The following is a 20,447-nucleotide window of genomic DNA, read 5'->3' as shown; positions in this document are numbered from 1 at the left end:
AAATGCTGTCTGACGGAGCAGACGCAGTAATGGCTGTCAGGTTGACCACGAGATATGAACATTCAGAAAAGGCCTGGCACGGGCTGTTCAGCCTTCCTCCTCCGTCCCCCCTCCACCCCCACTGGAGTCTTCAAACCCGGATGGTCCAGAACTGAGTATGTGCCAACTCTTAGATCATGTTAGCCTTGCACTGTGGTGCTCCTTTCATCTGGTTAGGAATGTCTGCTGAATTAAGCTAATTTCTTTCCTTTTTTTTTTTCCTTTTTCCCCCCAGCTAATTCTTTTTTAAAAAAAATATATTTTATTGATTTTTTTACAGAGAGGAAGGGAGAGGGATAGAGTGTTAGAAACATCAATGAGAGAAACATCGATCAGCTGCCTCCTGCACACCTCCTACCGGGGATGTGCCCACAACCAAGGTGCATGCCCTTGACCAGAATCGAACCTGGGACCCTTCAGTCCGCAGGCCGACTCTCTATCCACTGAGCCAAGCCGGTTAGGGCTCCCCCAGCTAATTCTTAAAGTGTCTGCTGAATTGAGCCTTCTTACCTCATTTTTATGTATCTTGAAGGCTTGGGCTTGGTGCTCCTCTCCATTGCTGCTGAGTTAGCCTCGATACCTGGAGCGCCAGCCAGCCTGACCTGCAGGTGACACTGCAGCAACTGTGACTGGAATTCTTGTCGCTTGCTCTGGAGCTCCCACATGTATACTTCTTGGTTGGTTATGTGCTCTCAGCCAGCCATTATGTTTGTAAATGCTGGACTAGAAGCCAGGATAAGACACTGCCCCCTGCATTACTGTTTTATTTTAACTTTGTGTTTAGTCGTATTTTATTACTCTACCTACATTACCTTTACTTGAATCAGAAGGTCCTTGCCTTCCTCCCCCCGCCCTTTTTTTAAACCTGCTTCCTCATTTCCTCTGCTTGAACACCTAGACGAGTCACAGTTCATCTCATAGCTGTAGTCACAGCTTTCACAGACACCCCGAGGCTGAACTAACCCGGACTGATGCTGTGGCCTGGGTCTCTGTTAATCGTGGCGCAGAGGAATTTCCTCCCCGAAATGCTCCCTCTGAAATCCACTGCTTCCCTTCCTGGAATTCTGTTCTAAACCTTCCGCCTACATTGGCTTTCACTGTGGAAGTCGATTTCTAAAACTCGGCTCCAGATGCCGATTTGTGTGTGTGGTTTTGTGGCTAATACATCTGCCTCAGGTGGAAGAGATTTTCTTCATTGGAAATGCAAGGATCTGCCTTGGGGTTGTAGTGTTTTACTAAGAACTGTTAACCTCAGGGCTCTGTATGGAGGCATCCGAATGTTTGTTTTTTTAATTAATTTGAGAGGACAGGGGAGAGAGAAACTTTGACTTGTTGTTCCACTTACTGATGCATTCATTGGCTGCTTCTTGTATTGCCCTGACCGGAGATGGAACCAGCAACTTTGAAGTATCAGGATGTTGCTCTAACCAGTAGAGCTACCTGGCCAGGGCCCAGAATGTTCTGAGGCCACTCTGCAGCAGTCTCTGAACATTGTCTGAGGGAAAGGGGGTCACTGAACTCTAGTTTTTCTAAGGACATGTTTTCAGTATTGAGAGCTTTCTACAGACCTCCCCAATGGCTGAGTGCCTACCTTCACCTCAGGGTAGTGCTAAGTCCTGTTCCTTCCAGAGTTTAATGCACAGAGAGCCAGTTCACTTTTGCGTGGCCTCTTAGGCCCCCAGACTCAGCCTGTTTAGAAAAAGCCGTAAGGAGAGTTCTGTAAGGAGGGTTCGTTTTATTAATGATGGAGAAGCCATCATTCATTCTCTCTAAACAACTTACTGGACTTCTTACTACATGGGCACTCGGACTTTGAGGACTTTGGTAAGAGTATTAACGATACAAAACAACATAAAAATGAGGTAAGCCAACCTAAAGAAACAAATTCCTTCACCTCTGACAACATCTTAAGGTTAAACACTGGTCATCATGAGGCTAATTTATTTTTCCAAAGTAAGTGTGGTGACCAGGAAGCGCAAGTTCTTTCTACTTAACTTGTGACGGGAAGAGGCTCAGTGGCCTCCCCCAAAGAACAAGCCAAGTACCAGCTGCCCAAGAAATCTCAGCAGAAAAGTCCTCCCCAGGTCTGTTAAAGGTGAAAGGCCTAAACTACCTGAATGTGCCAATGGGTGTGGATACTCATTTAGTCTAATACTAGCGGCCCAGTGCACAACATTCATGCACTGGAGGGGGGGCGGGGCTCAGCCTGACTTGCACCCTCTCGCAGTGGGACATCCCCCGAGGTGTCCTTAGCACTGCTGCCAAGGCGGGAGAGGCTCCCACCACCACTGCTGCGCTCACCAGCTGTGAGCCCAGCTTCTGGCTGAACAGCGCTCCCCCTGTGGGAGCGCACTGACCACCAGGGGGCAGCTCCTGCACTGAGCGTCTGTCCCCTGGTGGTCAGTGCACATCATGGCAACTGGTCATCCTGTGGTTTGGTCAATTTGCATATTAGGGTTTTATTATATAGGATTCTCAGTAAACACTTCTATGAACTGGGGCCATTCTGCCTGTGTTTACTTCTACAAGCACACTGGTGTCCAATGCAAAGGACTTGAGGTAAGACACACAAGTCCCTTGTAAAATAAGAATTTGGTAAATAAAGTCAATCACAGCCTTAATCTGCATTTTTGAACACGGCTTTCAGATATTCTGGAACTACGTTTATTACCAAATCTTGGCTTTGGGAATAGATGGCACAGGTCTTACGAAGTCACATCTACTGAGAGTGGTTATTGCCCCACTCATCCTCCACACAAAATTATCAGGAAATGGCCATTCTTTTAGGGGAGTTCGTTTTCTTCTCAAGTGAAAGGCAGTATTTTATAGCTCAACCTGGAGCAATCGTTTTTAACATCTTCCTCCAACTCAGTTCGGCATGCTTCGGAAGTCCGTTGTTTTGTGTCGGAGGCAAGTCAATGCCAAGTAAGACAAGCCTGGCTCAAAGCTGAAGTGTTTGTGTCCTGGTTTTCAGAAGCCTCAGGAAAGGTTTAGTCATTCACCTCCATCCAGTGGACGTTTGTAAATGTCTTGCTATCCATTTTGTCAATGAACAGGCAGCCCTGCAAGTGGTCCATCTCGTGCTGGATGATGCGCGCTGCCCACCCACTGGCCTGCCACACCACCTGCTCTCCTCTGGGGTCCAGCCCTGCAAAGGAAGTTACAGTCTGGGTGAGGACATGCTGAACTGCATCACTCTCAACCTCCTTGCCACCTTCCCTGGCCCCTGGATGTTCCTGCTCACAAGAGGCAACGTCAGAAGGGAACTTCTGACTCGGCACCTCATCCTCCTAGAAAAGGTGCCCCACGTCTGCCAGTTACCAAGTAGTCAACTTAGTTCCCAACTCTAACAGGCAGGTTGCTGGGCTTCCTATGTGATCTTCCTGATAAGGTGCTTCTCTCCTGAACACTCCTCCCGCCTCTGAAGTATTCCCGTTCGCTTTCGATTCCTAACACCAAATACTCCAGCTTGGTGCAATACAAAGTAAGGGAGACCACGGACTTTGACCCTCATGGCCCAAGTGGCTTGCTCAGGAGGAACAATCATCACAACCCCAGCAAAGAATCACATTCCACAAAACATCCTGGTATGACAGGCCTGGAATGGGTGTCACCTTCACCCTGGGCTGGGCAGGGCAAGAGGTCCCATTTCTCCCTCTCCACAGGACAGATCTAATCCGGGGCAGAAGAGTGTGTGACAGACAGAGTGGGCCAGGGCACAGAGCAGAGGACCAGCTGTGAGGAAACAGCGGCACCGGGCCATCCCAACACCCCCACTCCTCCACTTGAGCTGGCTGTGCCCCCGTCTGTGCCCCCGTCTGTTAGTCCTGAGTCCCGTCACTTCCCAGATCCTGTCCTTTGTTCACGCCGGAAGGTTCCGCTGATCAGCCATCAACGTGTCTGCACCTGAACTGGAGCTTTACAGAAACTTTCCTGGGATCCGAGGCCGCCGCCTCCACAGGCAGAAGAGACACAAGCGCTTCCCCAGCCGCCCCAGGGTCCCTGCCACCCCGCACCTGAGATCTGCACGGCCTGGAAGCGGGGCACGTAGGCCAGGAAGCCGGCGACGCTCTCGCAGCCCTCGGGGAACGTGACCAGGCGGCTGTCCAGCACCCGCAGGCTGGGGTTCACGAACACGCGCAGGGGGAAGGGCTCCATCTGGCGGGCCTCGCGCAGGCGCGGCGCGCAGGCGTGGAAGAGCGCCTCGGGGAACTCCAGGGCCAGCACCTGCAGGGGCACCCCGAGCTGCGGCGCGCTCAGGCCCACGCAGTGCCGGCGCCGCATCACCTGCACCAGGCGCTGCACCAGCCGCTGCAGCTCGGGTCCCGCCAGCTGCGCCGGCTCTACGGGGGCTGCCACGGCCCGCAGCGCCGGGTCTCCGACCTGGCACACGTGCGGGTACGGCGGCTTGGGCGCTCCCAGCACCAGACGCCGCAGGTAGCGCCAGTAGGAGCGCTGGCGCGGCGGTCCCTCGAGGCCGTCCCAGGGGCGCGTGGAGCTGCAAGCCCGGGCGCCGACCGCCGCCCCCTCCCCCCAAGGCGGGGCTGGCCCCCCGAGGCAACGCGCCCACACCCGCAGCGACCCCAGCAGCGGCCCGGCCCCCAGGCGGCCCATGGTGCGCTCCACAAGAGCTGCCCGCCCTGACGCTCCCCTCCGGCCTCCGTAGCCAAGCCCTCCCGCCGCCAGGGACGCTGGGAATCGTAGTTCCCGCGCGCCTTCCGCCCACAGAATGCTGTCCGCTTCTCGGTGGCGATAATCAGCTTTATTATTTTATTTCATTTTTTTATGGTGTAAGAGGAGTGACCAAGAGGCTCCCCCTCTCATTTTCTTTTCTTTTTTAAATATATTTTATTGGGTTTTTACAGAGAGGAAGAGAGAGAGTTAGAAACATCGATCAGCTGCCTTCTGCACACTCCCTACTGGGGATGTGCTGGCAACCAAGGTACATGCCCTTGACCGGAATCGAACCTGGAATCCTTGAGTCCGCAGGCCAACGCTCTATCCACTGAGCCAAACCGGTCAGGGCTCTCCCTCTCATTTTCTCTGGCGTGTGCCTCGCCCCTGGGGCTGTCCGGCGGGTGCTGCACCTGGTTCTGGGAGCAGAGAACCCCGTTAAGTGCTCTCACTGGGCACGTCCAGCAGTGGCTCGCCTGATTCAACCTGCTCTTGCCCCTCCTCAGGGAAGGCCGGAGTGATGGGCTGGAGCCTTGACTCCTCAGCTGGGAGTTCTGGGGCCGCAGCTGGAGCTGTGAGCTCTGGCGCTGGCTCCCTCTCATCCAGACAGAAGACCATCTCTTTCTTCGGCAGGATAAAGGCGAGAGGCTCCTGGACGATGCTGATGTTGACATGCCCAAGGTTTCCGTACTTGGAGAGCTGAGTGGGTGGAATGCCTGACTCCGATGGTAGGCAAAGTAAAATGGAAAAAAGTTTAATAAATGTAAATACTGACATGTCACATGAAGTAACAGTCACAGTTACCATATTTCAATATAGTGAGCCATTTTGTGACATGGGAGACGAAGCTATACTGTAAAGCCAGGCTTTGAAGGTAATCTGGCAAGCACAGCAGGGCGGATGGAGTGAGGGTCAAGAGAACCTCAGTAAGCAACACTGGCTTCCCTGCAACAGGCCCAAGAGAAAAGCTGGGGGGAAAGTGGCCAGCAGCCACTGTTGTCTGGTGTGATTACTGGCCCACTGCCTTTTGGGAAGTTCTGCCTCCCCCATCCCCCACACACCATCCCAGGGGCAGAGAGAGTGGGTACAGGGAAGTGAAGGCAAATTGGAAAATCACACAATATCTGGTTCTTTTGTGATTATAGCTTCTTCCACTTAGCCAGCTATATACATTGTATGATTCCATTTATGTGAAATGTTCAGAAAGGTAAATCTGTTGCATTAGAAAGTACATTAGTGGTTGCCAGGGGCTAAGAGTGGGTCTGGGGAATGACTGCATTGGGCATGAGGGATCTTTTGGGGGTGATGGAAATGTTCTAAAATTGAATGGTGGTAATGGTTGTACACTTCTGTACATTCACTAAAACACAATGAATTTTAGAAACAGGTGAATGAATTAGTATGTGAATAAGAGCAACCAAATAGTTTAAAAAATATTTTCTCCTTTCTCTTACCTAATGTCTGTGCTATCTGAGCTGGTGGAAAAAGGACTTGGAGACAGCGATTTAAATAAGGAACGAGGTCCTCCAGGAAGACAGTGCAGAACTGGATGAAAAGCTCTCGCTCCCCATTGGTGAAGGCAGCCTCTTCAGCACGATGGAAGCCCAGGATGACTCTGGTTACCTAGGAGACAAAGGCACCAGCAATCGCTGCAGTCGTCTATCACACCATCTATGAGTAGTCTGTCACTATCAGCAGTGCATGAAACAGCACCAATGTGCAGCCCTCAAGTTTTCATGAAGAAAGCTGTTCCAAACAGTACATTATAGTACTGTTTTGTTTAAAGTCAGAATTGTAATCACTTGTCACAATTCTGTCATTTCACTGATGTCTTTCTGACCCAACTTGTTTCATTATAGTTGCTTGTTCCAGTGGAAGAAGAATAAATGGTTCTTGACTCCCATGGGAGACTGTCCAGAACTATGCTGGATCCAGGAAAATGAAGGAAAAATTACAGAAGGGTTTTACTGAGTAAAGCCAGGAAGCTAGGTCACTAGAAAATTGTAAAGGAAGAAGGAAACAGAGCTGGAAAGGAAGTTCCAAATACAAAGAACAGAGCAGCCTACCCAGCATTACAGACAGGCGTCACGCTAACAGGATTGACAACAGACTCTGGTGCTAGATGTCCTGGTTCAAGTCCTAGCTATGCCACTTACTGGTTCTGTGGCTTCCAACTTACCTGGTAAGCCCTCCATCCCATCTCTGTGCCTCAGTTTCCTCATCCCTTCCCTTCCTCAGTTTCCTCACCAACAGGACCTACCTCATAGAGTTTTGAGGATCAAATTTTTTTTTTTTTAATATATTTTATTGATTTTTTACAGAGAGGAAGGGAGAGAGATAGAGAGTTAGAAACATCGATGAGAGAGAAGCATCGATCAGCTGCCTCCTGCACATCTCCCATCGGGGATGTGCCCGCAACCCAGGTACATGCCCTTGACCGGAATCGAACCTGGGACCCTTCAGTCCGCAGGCCGACGCTCTAGAGGATCAAATCTTAATATGTGTAAAGTATGATGAATGTCTTTGGCATGGAGTAAGTTCTATACAAATATTAGCTAATTATTATTACTTGAATGTCGCTGACTCTAAATGCACTAGCCGATGTGGCTCAGTAGGTTGGATCGTCATCCCTTACACTGAAAGGTGGCAGATCTGATTCCAATCAGGGCATATCCCCAGGTTTTGAGTTCAATCCCTGGTCGGGGCGTGTATAGGAAACAACTGATCGATGTTTCTCTCTCACATCGATGTTTCTCTTTCTCAAAAAAAAAAAAAAAAAGTGCGGCATAGTAGGATATTACAGTAGTAATAGCATTACTTGTGTTAGGCAGAATTCTAAAATAGCTTGTGTCATTTCTATCCCCTTGTATCCACTTCTTTGTGTAATCCCCTCCCCTTAGTTGCAGGCAGAATCTGTGGCTTGTTTCTAACCAATAGCAACCTTGTGAGATTTTGAGCGGAGGACCCACTTATACTGCGCCCGGACTCCTGCTGCACAGAAACTGGGAGATGATAAATGTGAGTGGGAGCTCGTTATTCAGCAATAGAAAACGAATACATTACAGAATCGTTACTACAGGTGAGCCACTTCGGGGGTTGTTTTAGGTTCCATGAAGGGGGACTAACCGGCTAAGAGCGGCTCGGCCATGATAAACCTCCAAAGCCACACTAAACCGCTCCAAGTCAGCAGTCACCACTGTCACATGGACTGGCTTATTACCAAAGTCTGGCCTTCTGTAACCAAAGACGGTTCCAACAGAGCCCAACAGTATGTGCTCACCTTAGCAAGGGCGTCCTCCAGGACCCCAGTCACATCCTGCGCCAGGGCTATGGGGCAGCAAAGGCGCAGATCATTGAAGGCGACCAGGATGTTGTTGAGGAAGCAGGCCAGGGGTGGGAAGTCCAAGAGCACCATGGGCGGCTGCAGGGTCCCTGGCTGAGTCGCTGGCACAGCAGCAGGCAGGTTGCTGCTGCCCAAAATGGCTGGAGCCAAGATGAGGGTGTAGGAGTTCATTTCATCTTGGAACTTCTCCACCGCCTCCTGAATTGCTTTCTGGAAAGTGCTGATAGCGACCTGCTGGAAAACAGGAGCCAACTGGCCCCGGAAATCAGCGCCCACCCGGCTGAAGGAGAGCCCAAAGTACATGCACTGGCCCAGCAGAGAGTCCAGGCGGCCGCCTATCCCCCGGTGGAGGTCGGCTTCCAGCACCTGCAGGAACTGGGAGACTTTCTGCAGGACCCAGCCGTGGAAGATCGCACTCTCATTCACGGTGTGCTCCCCCGGGGCCGGGGACAGCAGTGGGTCCTCGTCTGCGAAGATTGCGCGGTACTGAGTGATGATGTCAAACAGGTGGACCCGGCAGGCCTCGATGGTTTTTGTGATGTGGAAATAGGGGTCATCGGTGGGGATGGCAGTCAGGATGGAGCGGAGCCAAGCATCTCGGGCCTGAAGAAACTTCACCCTCAACTCAGCCTCAGTGAAGATGTCCATGCGCCTCAGGAAGCCAATGACACGGAGGCAGGCAGGGAGCTGGACGCTGGTCCTCAGCTGCTGGACCAGCTGGCTCAGCATCAGCTGCATGGACTGGCGCACTTCGTTCACAATGCCCTGGCGATACAGAGGGAGTCACGCCGCGCTCGGAAAGACCCTCCCTGGAGCCCATCCCACGAACCCTGAAGACTACAGGCCAGCATTCCCCCCGCTTTCCTAACACAGGAAGTACATTTCCTAAAACTGACACATATTGGGTCACCATGGCCCTGCTTCTCCCACCTCACTGACTTCCTCATGCTCTCCCCTTGCTCACTGCAGTCCAGTCCTACCGGCTGTCTTTGTATTTCTTTTTAAAATAAATTTTTATTGATTTCAGAGAGGAAGGAAGAGGGAGAGACAGAAATATCAATGATGAGAATCATCAATCGATTGGCTGCTTCTTACATGCCCCCCACCAGGGACCACGCCCGCAACCTGGGCATGTGTTCTGACCAAGAATCAGACTGTGACCTCCTGGTTCATAAGTCAACACTCAACCACTGAGCCACCCTGGCTGGGCTGTCTTTGTATTTTCTAACACTCCAGCTTCCCTCCTCTGCCTGCTGTGCTTGTTCTTTCCACTTTCTGGTTTGCGCTCTCTCCTCACACCTCCGTGTGGCTGGCTGGGTCCTTTTTATCGTCTGGGTCTGAGCTTACATGTTCTCGCTCCAGAAGAGCCTTTCCTGACCACTCTCCCTAGCGTAGCTCACCCTGGCCTCCTTCCATCCCATCCCCTGGTTTTTCTCCAGACAATCACTATCTGAAAGGATCATATTGTTTATCTGTTCATTTGCCAACTATCAGCTTACACTCATGAGAGCCAGGGCCTCGTTTGCTTTGTTCACATTGCAAGGCCAGCACGAGATCAGTGAGTGCCCGGCACCCAGGTTCATCCTTCTCAGTTGAACCAATGAATGAATGTATGTTCGTGTTCAAGCCTGGCTGGCTGGCAGCAACTGATGTGAACCGTGTGAAGCGTTTCTGCCTAAAGGTTCAGTGAAGACCACAGAATTACTGACAAGAACATCAGTGTGAGCCCCTCCGGGGAGGCTGGCTACCTGGATGACAGGGATGGAGGAGTATTTCTTTTCCAGTCGGCGAACGTAGGCTGCGAGCTCCAGGGCCTCTTCGTAGTAGCTGTTTCGGACACAGGTATCCATGAGCTGAGGAATCTCTAAGATTTCCAGGATTTCCGTGTGCCGGTTCAGAGTCAGGGTGTTCATCCGGCGGTTGGAGCTGATCTCCTCAGCCTCTTTCACGAAGTTCCTAGTACAGTCAGGAGAATGTTGGTTGCTCACTGCTCCGCACCCAAACCTTAATTGTAATCAGTCAGCATTTACTGTGAACTGGGCACTAGGCTGACTTGATTTAACCTTCAACCCAAATTATGAGGTAAGCACCCTTGAGGAAACTTTAATCTCAGGTTAAGCAACTTGTCCAAGATCACACAACTAACAAATGGGAAAGATCTGAACCCAGATTGGCCACTTAACTAGCTGTGGCAGGAGAGTCAGGCTTTCATAACTGTTTCCTCATTAGTAAAATAGTAATAATAAGGATGTAAGGATTAAATGAGATGATGTGTGTACAGTACTTAACACAGAACCTGACTCAGACTAAACGTTCCTCTAAGAACAGCTCAATCTGTTCCTATGCTGTTGTTAACCTTGGTTCCCACCAGTGGCCATTTCTTCTGCGTAACGGCGGACATCTGTTTCACGAAGTCCCCTCTCTATTCTGGGTGGGTACAAGAGCTATTTGTCAATTAGCCAAAGAGTCAAAAGAACACTTACAAACGTTTATCATGAAAGGCTGGGAGGCAGAATTAGGGATAATGGACTGAGGGCCTAAGGAAGCAGAATGACTCAAAAAGAAGGAATTTTAAAAAAATAATAATTTTTGCCAACCCCAAATGGTAGGATTTCCTTGTCAGTTTCCTATCCATGAAAGTTTTGGAGCAGAAGACTTCCGGTCCGACTTGTTGTATGTGTTGTATCTATATGTATGTTTAGCTATCTTTACATAAATACGCTTACCTAGTAAGCTGCCAAGTGTTGACAGTTAAGTCTGCCAGGCCCAAGTCTTACTGCTTTGCATGGATTCTCTTTTATTTGTTGCTCGCACCACCCTCCGAGGGAGGGACGTGCAGCCGGGCTCCCACTTTGACCAGGACACGTCACAGCTGGGCCCTGGGACAAGCACTGGCCTCTCGGTGTCCCAACTTCCTCAGACAGAAAATGGGAAAAACAGTACCTACCCGGAGACTGTTGTGGATTTTAAATGGATTAATCAAGTGCTCGGAGAGCCTGGGACAGGGTAAACGCTACCTAAGTGTTTGCTATCTCATCAAGGCAAATGTCACTATGGCCGCCGTTTCAAAGCCCCTTGGGCACCGGCCCACCGCACCTGCAGCTCTGCTGGAAGCTGGGCAGGCGCTCGAGCAGGCGGCCGACCGACGCCTCCACGTCGCCAAACAGGCGGTGGATGCGCTCGGTGCACTCGGCGCCGCGGATGAAGGTCTTGTAGTTGGCGAAGGCCAGGTCGCGCGTTTGCTGCAGCAGCTGGGCGCGCTCCTCCGCCAGGCGCTCGGGCTCGCGCCGCAGCCGCTCCAGCCCGGAGCCGCTCAGCTCCCGGAGGTAGCGGCCCACGTCGGGCCGTTCCCGCCACTGGGCCTCGGGGAAGCGATCCCGGAACAGCGACGCCAGGAGCCCTTCATCCTCCACGTCCCCGAGAGCCGCTGCGGTGGCCGGGGAGGAAGCCGAAGCGGAGGACGGGAGTACCTCCGTCGTCGCCATCTTCCCGGCAGCAGCGTCACTTCCCCTTCCGGCCCAGAGAGGGCGCTGACTCCGAGTCTAGGACCGGAAGCCACAGAGGTGCACTTCCCGTCTCGATGGTTTCTGATTCGGCGGCGCTGGCGTGGGGAACCAATGGAAAGCGGGCTTTGGGGTTGCCAGGGAGAGCGCGGCTGACTTCCTCTTCCGGCGACTGGGGCACGAGGATCCGGTGTCCCAACAGCGGGAAAATGCGGCCTTTGACTGAAGAGGAGACCCGTGTCATGTTTGAGAAGATAGCAAAATAGTAAGAGCGCGGGGGGCGGAAGAGGGAGAGTGTGTGGCAGGAAGGGGCGGGGGCGGGGGGCGGCGCGGGGCCGGGTCGGACCCGTCGGTCCGGGCGCGGCCTCCAGGCCTCCTCTTGCCCACAGCATCGGGGAGAACCTTCAGCTGCTGGTCGATAGGCCCGACGGCACCTACTGCTTCAGGCTGCACAACGACCGCGTGTACTACGTGAGGTGAGAGGGGCCGGGCGGGCGGCATGGAGCCGGGGGGTGGGGGGGTGTGGGGGGCCTGGGTCCCACCTGCGCCCTTACATGGCACCTCTGTCTTCCTTATCCTTTCAGTGAAAAGATCTTGAAGTTGGCCGCCAACATCGCCGGTGACAAGCTGGTGTCGCTGGGGACCTGCTTCGGGAAATTCACCAAGACCCACAAATTCCGGTTGCACATCACAGCTCTGGATTACCTTGCACCCTATGCCAAGGTCTGTGGGGTGGCTTCCAGTCGGCCCCTGGGGATGGAGGAGGTCGGGGAGGAGGGCCACCCCAGGACGCAGATAGTTGACAGTGATTGGCGTCAGCACCAGCTCGTGGAGAGGTTTGTAGGTTCGGCCCGGCCCCGGGGCAGGAGTCCTGTGACCACCAGTTGTAATGATCTCCGGCAAAGTAGAAAAGCCCGTGCAAACCCCGCTGAAGACCGAAAAGCAAATGGGCCGCCGTGATGAGGGGCAGAGTGGGTCCAGACAAAGAGCTGTTCAACTGTCCATAGGACAGCGGTTCTCAACCTGGGGGTCGAACGACCCTTTCACAGGGGTCGCCTAAGACCATCGGAAAACACATATGTAATCACCTATTGTTTTTGTGATGAATCACTATGCTTTAGTCATGTTCAATTTGTAACAATGAAAATACATCCTGCGTATCAGATATTTACATTATGATTCATAACAGTAGCAAAATTACAGTTATAAAGTAGCAACGAGAATGATTTTATGGTTGGGGGTCACCACAACATGAGGAACTGTATTAAAGGGTCGCGGCATTAGGAAGGTTGAGAGCCACTGCCCTAGGAGAAGTTGCTCGTGGAGTGGAGGAGAGAAGCTGGCAGTTCTGTTCAGGGGATGAACAGTTTGAGGGAAATACGCGTCTTTCAAGAAATCACCCCTAGATCCAGCGGCTAGCTTATCTGCAGGGATGTAGCTGTTAACATTTTTGTTTGTTTTTTTGAATTTGATTCTCTTTTATATAGTACAAAGTGTGGATAAAGCCTGGAGCAGAGCAGTCCTTCCTGTATGGGAATCACGTGTTAAAATCTGGACTGGGTCGAATCACTGAAAACACGTCTCAGTACCAGGGCGTGGTGGTGTACTCCATGGCAGACATCCCTTTGGTGAGTACAGCTGGTAGCTATTACGTAAAGGTCTTTTGTATTCAAGAAAGACGTATTTTTCAGTCTGTGGGCTTGTGAGACGAAATGCTCAGCACCGTTGGAATTTCTCAGAGAACTGTATTTTTATTTTTTTTTTGTCTTCTGTTATTTCCCAGCCTTCAGTGCGTGCTTATTGAATGACTTGAGTGAATCAGTGTCTCTTCTTTTGAATCCCAGGGTTTTGGGGTGGCAGCAAAGTCTACACAAGACTGCAGGAAAGTAGACCCCATGGCGATTGTGGTATTTCATCAAGCAGACATTGGGGAATATGTGCGACACGAAGAGACATTGACTTAAAACGAAACCATCGCAAGGACGTATGGCTGTGTGGAAGGGCCTAGCTTTGTTTCCTGTGTCTGTGTAGGCTCCACCATCATGTTGAATTTGGTCAACACTGTGATCTCTCCAGGGACTTCTTAGTTTAATATGGACAAATGCAGGCTGGATTCTTATTAAGCAGAAATGGGTCAAAAATGGCGTTTCGGGTGTTTGTGTTTGCTACTAAATAGAATATCGTGTTTTATATTTCAATCAGAGGGCTTCTTATTTTCAGTAAAAGATTCTAAATCATTGGGATTGAGGACAAGAATAGCTCATTGTTATCTGTGATAACACTGTTTTTCAAGCTCATGGTAAGAACACAACAGGTTTTCTTATTTATTTATTAATACTAGAAAGGTAGATATTGCTGTATGAGAATAGTTGGCCATGCCTGGGATTTACAGATGAAATTTGGGTAAAATACTAAGAGCCATTTATTCTGCTAGTTTTCCTTATGATGAGTGCTGTGTGTTGTGGAAGAAAACTTGGATCCTAAACCTAGTTCTAATACCTACCAGCTCTATGATGCTGTAGATGAGTCATTAAACTTTAATGAGCTTCATTTTCTCTGTTTCAAAAAACAGCTTTAACCATCTACCTAAGAATGGTTTTCAGAATTTGCCTGGCAAATGACAGGTGCTGACTAAGTGGTAAGAATTGTTTTTATGTTGCATATACTGAGTGTTTCTGCTACTAAGCGTAGGATCTAATGAGTATAATTTGATTATATTATTTTGGTTTTTCCAAGCTGTTTTCTGCATCTTTTTCCTGGATGGTGATTTCAGGTTGAATGTTATTTTCATCACCTTGGTTTCCTAAAACATTTCCCTTATGAACTTTTTACTTACCTTACTGGACTGGACAAAAAGCACTAATCAGAGACCCTGAAATAATGTACCTCCTTCATTCTTCCCCATGCTTTCTGAAATCATTTTTAGAATTAAAATATTTTTAAAATGAAAGTGATTTCACAGAGAAATATTTTTTAAACTACCTATATTATAAAACAAATTTTCTAATGATTATACTGTTTAAATTCCAAAGGTGACTTCTCTAAAAATAAAGCATTTTTAAGTACAAAAAAAGCATTCTACCAACTATTGTTTTTGTATGCAACATATAAAACCCATATAAAACTAGGTTTTATATGTTTTTGACCCATTTTTCCAACTCTTCTTCCTTCCACAGTTCTCTGTTAACCTCTGAATAGACTTAGTGGCCCAGTTGGCATGGCTCAGTGGTTGAGTGTCGACCTGTGAACCAGGAGGTTAAGGTTTGATTCCGGGTCAGGGCACATGCCCGGGTTGTGGGCTGGACCTCCAGTGTGGGATGTGCCTAAGGCGACTGATCAATGATTCTCTCTCATCATTGATGTTTCTGTCTCTTCCCTCTCCCTTCTTGTTTGAAATTAATTAAAAATATTTAAAATAAATAAATAGCCTTAGTGAAGGTTAAGGGACTGCTACAGTATTTTGATGGTAGCATCTGGTGCATATGTTAGAAATAGCCAACATCAGAACTTACACATTTTTATTCCTTTATTGCCATTTTGCCTCTGTAGATGAGTCCAATAAACTAAAACTTTCTAATAGGATAAATTGATTTTTCCCTAATAACTTTACAAAGCTGATTTAGCAAAGCTTTGAAAAGCTTCTGCCCCAGAAGAGTCAGCACACTGTAATTATTTAGCTTAGCATTTTGGCTTCTTTGTGTCTGTAGTCGTTGAGACATTGAAGAGACGCTTCAGGAAGTACAGCTGCAGGATCCCAGAAAGAACAATAACAAGGCTCTGGGCCATCGACCACCAGTTCACATAGTTGTAGTTTGATTGGAGGAGGAAAAAGTCAGCCATTTTCCTCATGCGGGCAAAGTTGTAATGACGCCACATGTGAAAGATATTTTTCTGTACCTTTCGTGTACTTTCCTGTGGGACAGACAATGAAATAAGGAAAGGTTCCTCCCTACCCCCAATCTAGCCTCACCTGGATGCTCTCCAGCGCTAGCTTAAGTTTATCTGGGAGTTGAGTAACTTAAGTGATTTTATGATATGTAATAAGTTGGCTATTGGAATTGATACATGTTGCTGCTTTTGCAGTATATGAAAACATGGCCTGGTCTTTAAGTTTAAAAAAACGTCCATGTTAAAACTAGAGAACTCTTCCAGAGATCTCTAAATTTAGATACCCACACAACACATCATTGTCCTAGGTCCGTGGTCGGCAAACTCATTAGTCAACAGAGCCAAATATCAACAGTACAACGATTGAAATTTCTTTTGAGAGCCAAATTTTTTAAACTTAAACTATACAGGTAGGGACATTGTTATTAACTTAATTAGGGTAGTCCTAAGGCTTAGGAAGAGCCACACTCAAGGGGCCAAAGGGCCGCATGTGGCTCGTGAGCCGCAGTTTGCCGACCATGGTCCTAGGTGGTGTCTTCAGCTCTTGCATGTGGTAGAAGACAAAGGCCTGCAAACTTACAGAGCCAGACAGTACAGTAAATATTTTAGGCTTTCCAGGCCATGCAGTCTCTTGCAACCACTGAACTCTGCCATTGTAGCACAAAAACAGCCATAGACAATACGTAGTTGTCAATTAAGCATGCTGTGTTCCAATAAAACCTCATTTACGAAACTAGGCAGTGGACTTCAGTGCATCAAGGAGATGATCATGAAAATGCAAAGACATCCCACAGAATGGGAGAAAATACCTATAAATCATATCTGATAACTTATATCCAGAATATATTTAAAAAAAGAACAACTTACAGCTCAAATAAAAAGACAACCCAATTTTAAAGTAGACAAAGGATTTAAATAGACATTTCTCCAAAGAAGATATACATATGCTGAAAAACACCTGAAAAGTTGCTCAATGTCATTAGACAACTCAAAATCACAAGATACCATTTCACACCCACGAGAGTGAAGATGTGGAGAAATTGCAACCCTTATTTACTGCTGGTGGGAGTGTAAAATGGTTTAGGCACTGTGGAAAACAGCAGTTCCTCACACTCGTTACTATATAACCCAATACACTACTATATGTAGAAATAAAACCACATTTACACAAAAACATATGCTAATGTCCACAGCTGCATTATTCATGATAGCCAAAAAATGGAAATAACTCAAATGTCTGTCAGTTGATGGGTGGGTAAATAATGTGGTATATCTATTCAATAGAATATTACTCAGCTATGAAAAGGAATGAGATGCTAAATACATGCTACAATATGGATGAGCCTTGGAAACATACTAAATGCAAGAAGCCAGAGACAAAGGCTACATTGTGTAATTTCACTCATGAAATATACAAAATAGGCAAATTTATAGGGCCAAAAAGTATAAAACAAGAACTCCAAGTCATAAAAATTAAAGGCTTCAAATCCCCTTGCCTGTTTGGTTTCTCAGCTCAAATGATATCACTCCCATATTTTTAATCTTCAAACTTAAAATCTGTTTCCATGGATGTTTCTCTCCCACAAAGTTACCTCAATTGCATCCAGAGTATCATTCAGTTGTTTTCTTTCATTCTTCTGTTTATGGTCCATCTCAGGCTCTTCATAGAAGACTCCAAAATTGAGGTACACTTGCACAGAACCAAAGTGATTTTGCTGATTTTTTAGACAAAGTTGATAAAAACCTGTAGGGATCCCTGGATCATTAGCAAGTCTTGGTCTCCCACCCTTTGTTGATCTCTCACCCTTTGTTGATCTCTCACCCTGTAGGTGTGGAGATAACTGTTCTCCGGGGGTCAGTGTGCTACATTAGCACCTTCTTTTTACTTAGCAAGTACAGCAATCCAGTTTTTGGTGTAGAAGTTAGACTGATCTTTAATGAAGCTTATTTTACTAAACATTACTTATAATAATCATGTTTTGGCAGATATTACTAATAGGTCTATATAGAAAAGAAATAGATGTTTCCATCCTCTTTTTCAAACTATTATCTCTGAAGGAATTTCTCAAATTGAGTTGAAATTAAGAGCTGGAGGATACCTTCTTAAACTAGGCAAAAATTGATGTGAATGAAAGAAATGAGTAACTAACTGCAAGGTGGTCTGTACAGGGACTGATGGTTTTGGGCATGTACTGGTGCTGGTTCTCAGCTGGGGTCACCTCCCCTTGTGTGTGGAGTGTATTTACCGAAATGATTGGAAGACCCTACTGGCATGGAGGGGCCAAAGATGCTAAATATCCTATAATACTACACAGTGAAGGATCGCCTATGCTCCTGTTGAAAAACATGTTTTTTCGTACACCTGGCTGGTAGAGAGTGCTGCTGACTGGTGCTGTCCCAGGTGGGGACAGGCTCGATCTGGCTGTAGGACCTTCCTGGTGACTCGAGAAGTGCTTTGTTGTGGGATGCAGATATTTTTCATGGCTGTGCATTTCCTCTTGTTCTGGGTGCTTTTTGGTAACTGGGTCATGTATTCCGATGACTGGAAAGAGATGTCATTCCATAATAAATTTACTAAATGAAATTCTGTATCTTTAACGAGTCTGTCTGTTTGGGGCACTTTCCCATATTCTGGTTAGTTGGGGATGAGATAAAATTGAGTTTCTGGACTCTCGAGTTATAATTAGTCACCTGGAGACTGCCCCCAAATTGCCAGTGGACTACCGCTTGGCCATTGGCAGTCTCCAGGAAAACTGTTTTTTTGTGTTCTAGGCTAAAGTTTTTTCCTACTGTTTTACCATCCTATGCAAAAAAAGCCAGGGTTTTCACATTTTAGCCACTTAATTTCAATATGTCCTCATCATTTTCCCAATTTAAAAGAAAGATGATTATTAGAATAGCTGTAGTGATAAAAAAACAGACCTGTCTCATGGGTAGAGAAGTTAATCTGGCCCCGAACATTCTGAGAGGTTTCTATGAGAAAACCTTGTGGGGTATGTGCAGTGGCAGCAATATGCCGGTCATGTGATATTCCCATTGTCCGCTGAACCTGCCGAGACACATTAAAGAGGGAGAACAGTCCCTGATACATCACCAAGAAGCTAGTTAAATGGTAAGATTGACATCCTATGTGGTTCTCAATCAGGGATGGTACTGCCCGCCCCTTCTGGGAATTTGGATTGAGATAACAATGGTGTTGCGATGGGGTGAGGAGAGACAGCAAAGATGAACATCCTGCCAGTTAGAACTGCAGGACAAAGAATTGCCCCAAATGCAGATGGCACTCCTATAAAGAAGACATGTCACAGACCGTATAGCAGCCTGAATCAGTTGGTGTGTAGGATTCTGGTTGTAGAGTCTTGACTGAACTAGCTTGGCTTTGAGCTCCCTGGTGTCCTCACACTTGGGCTTATTTCATGCTTCATAGGAAATAAGGCACTCAGTAGGCACTTATTGCCAAGCTGGGTCTTGATAAGCCCAGGCTACAGTGAGCTGACTATACTCTTCTATCACAATTTAAAGATAAAAAGTTCTGGTAAGTTCATTTAAAAATAAGTTGTTTTTGTTTTATTTTTTAAATTGATTTCAGAGAGGGGGAGAAAAAGAAACATCAATGATGAGAATCATCTATTGGCTGCCTCCTGTGTCCCCTACTGGGATCGAGCCTGTAACTTGGGCATGTGCCCTGATGGGGAATCAAATAGTGACCTCCTGGTTCATGGGTCAACGCTCAACCAGGGAGCCACACCAGCTCGGCAAAATAAGTTTGAAGTTACAGTGGAGTAAGATCAGTATACATAATCTATTACTATGTAAACAGATTAGAAAATTAAGAGGCTTCTAAGATGAAAAACAAAGGGAATGAACAGCCTCTAACTTCATTATCGAGCAAGATGGATTTAAGTACCTGGTCTGTGATCAGGCAACTTAAAAACATTTACATACCTTCTTACACAAACAGGACTGTCTGGCCCAATAGAGAAATCTTGAGCCAGTGACTCTCCAATTTGCCAGAATTACCCCTAAGGCAGGAGACTAAATGTTGCTCTCCAGCCCCATAAACTGAAGTGTCTTTTTGAAATCTCTTTAAAGTTCATGTGACTTTCCATATCCATATTTTCATATTTTAAAAATGCATTTTCTCGCCGAAACCAGTTTGGCTTAGTGGATAGAGCATCGGCCTGCGGACTGAAAGGTCCCAGGTTCGATTCCAGTCGGGGGCATGTACCTGGGTTGCGGGCAATCCCCAGTGGGGGATGTGCAGGAGGCGGCTGATCGATGTTTCTGATTCTCTATCTCCCTCCCTTCCTCTCTGTAAAAAATCAAAATATATTTTTTAAAAAAATGCATTTTCTCATCCCCAAATCCGAGTAAATGTGATGATTGTTTCTCCAGGAAGAGGCACCCCATTAGTCCCATGGTTTTGAGCACACTTCCATAGCCTCCAGTTTGGGAAGCCAAGCCATATGTTTTAGTGATTATTCATCTAAGAGTTTCCATCCAACTGCAGGTCTGTTTCATTAACAGATGGAGAATCACAGCATAATAAAGACAACCAGAACCTCATGTTAGTCTAGGACTTGACCCACTTTACAAAAGGAAACAAAAAAATTCTCCCATGTGGCCAGAGGAGCCCAAGTACCTACCTCATAGCTGAAATAGAAGTATCCAGTTTGGTGGGCAAATTGCCAAAAGCATTCTATGCCTCCTGGAGGGATCATGATGGCAAAGTCATATCGATCTGCTCCCCGGAAGAGTGACTGGTCCCCAGAGCCACTAAGGGGTTCTGTTTTCTGGCTCCTAGCAGAGGTCACTAGGTTCAGAACCACCAGTCCAGCCCCAATGAGCAAAGGGAACATGCTGATTCCCGGAGACTCCTCTGCAGGTGAACTGCCTGCAGCCCAGTGGAGCCAAGTAGTTTAGATAACTGCTAGGGTAATCATTAACTCCCCAAGTCACACCTGGGCTGGCTTCAGGGCCACACATAGATATTCCATAAA

General features: G+C 47.7%; 3 protein-coding genes across 9 annotated transcripts in view; 1 reads left to right on the top strand and 2 right to left on the bottom strand.

Annotated features, from left to right (window-relative positions):
• Positions 1–2,662: 2,662 nt before the first annotated feature.
• On the bottom strand, positions 2,663–11,541 carry COG8 (component of oligomeric golgi complex 8). 4 transcript variants are annotated; one of them, XM_059667619.1, is made up of 7 exons: positions 11,153–11,541; positions 9,805–10,012; positions 7,994–8,821; positions 6,168–6,336; positions 5,252–5,429; positions 4,387–4,391; positions 2,663–3,187 (listed from the first exon to the last, which is right to left on the bottom strand). In XM_059667619.1, exons 1-7 carry the CDS (start codon positions 11,539–11,541, stop codon positions 3,030–3,032), a joined length of 1,935 nt encoding a protein of 644 aa, XP_059523602.1. In that variant the 3' UTR covers positions 2,663–3,029. The 4 variants fall into 4 exon arrangements, with proteins under 4 accessions (XP_059523602.1, XP_059523603.1, XP_059523600.1 ...); XM_059667617.1 differs by lacking the exons at positions 2,663–3,187; positions 4,387–4,391 and having other exon boundaries at positions 4,791–5,429; XM_059667618.1 differs by lacking the exons at positions 2,663–3,187; positions 4,387–4,391 and having other exon boundaries at positions 5,164–5,412.
• Positions 11,542–11,636: 95 nt separating this feature from the next.
• Positions 11,637–20,447, top strand: part of NIP7 (nucleolar pre-rRNA processing protein NIP7) — a 32,127-nt gene continuing 23,316 nt past the window's right edge. For 2 of the 4 annotated variants that reach the window (XM_059667629.1, XM_059667632.1), the window contains exons 1-4: positions 11,637–11,824; positions 11,949–12,035; positions 12,144–12,282; positions 13,047–13,187. In XM_059667629.1, the coding sequence (XP_059523612.1) occupies positions 11,637–11,824; positions 11,949–12,035; positions 12,144–12,282; positions 13,047–13,187 (555 nt within the window). Of the gene's footprint in view, positions 11,825–11,948; positions 12,036–12,143; positions 12,283–13,046; positions 13,188–13,342; positions 14,512–20,447 lie in introns of those variants that run through there. The other 2 variants (XM_059667630.1, XM_059667631.1) reach the window with 2 other exon arrangements.
• On the bottom strand, positions 15,096–20,330 carry TMED6 (transmembrane p24 trafficking protein 6). Its single transcript, XM_059667628.1, has 4 exons — positions 20,094–20,330; positions 18,370–18,496; positions 17,040–17,191; positions 15,096–15,471 (listed from the first exon to the last, which is right to left on the bottom strand). The coding sequence occupies exons 1-4, from the start codon at positions 20,304–20,306 to the stop codon at positions 15,238–15,240; spliced, it is 726 nt and encodes a 241-aa protein (XP_059523611.1). The 5' UTR covers positions 20,307–20,330; the 3' UTR covers positions 15,096–15,237.

Source organism: Myotis daubentonii, chromosome 15 (genome assembly GCF_963259705.1).
Source record: "Myotis daubentonii chromosome 15, mMyoDau2.1, whole genome shotgun sequence".
Taxonomy (NCBI): domain Eukaryota; kingdom Metazoa; phylum Chordata; class Mammalia; order Chiroptera; family Vespertilionidae; genus Myotis; species Myotis daubentonii.
Note: the sequence above shows the minus strand (reverse complement) of the source record. Positions and strands in the feature narration are given on the sequence as shown.

Excerpts from the sequence above, each read along its gene's own strand:
- COG8 (XM_059667619.1), bottom strand. The coding sequence starts at position 11,541 with ATGGCGACGACGGAGGTACTCCCGTCCTCCGCTTCGGCTTCCTCCCCG. Across the intron at positions 10,013-11,152 it reads AGCTTCCAGCAGAGCTGCAG|GAACTTCGTGAAAGAGGCTG; the intron begins GTGCGGTGGGCC and ends TGACTGTACTAG. Across the intron at positions 5,430-6,167 it reads TCAGATAGCACAGACATTAG|GCATTCCACCCACTCAGCTC; the intron begins GTAAGAGAAAGG and ends CATCGGAGTCAG.
- TMED6 (XM_059667628.1), bottom strand. The coding sequence starts at position 20,306 with ATGTTCCCTTTGCTCATTGGGGCTGGACTGGTGGTTCTGAACCTAGTG. Across the intron at positions 18,497-20,093 it reads ACTTCTATTTCAGCTATGAG|GTTCAGCGGACAATGGGAAT; the intron begins GTAGGTACTTGG and ends GTGTCTCGGCAG. Across the intron at positions 15,472-17,039 it reads ATACTCTGGATGCAATTGAG|GAAAGTACACGAAAGGTACA; the intron begins GTAACTTTGTGG and ends TCTGTCCCACAG.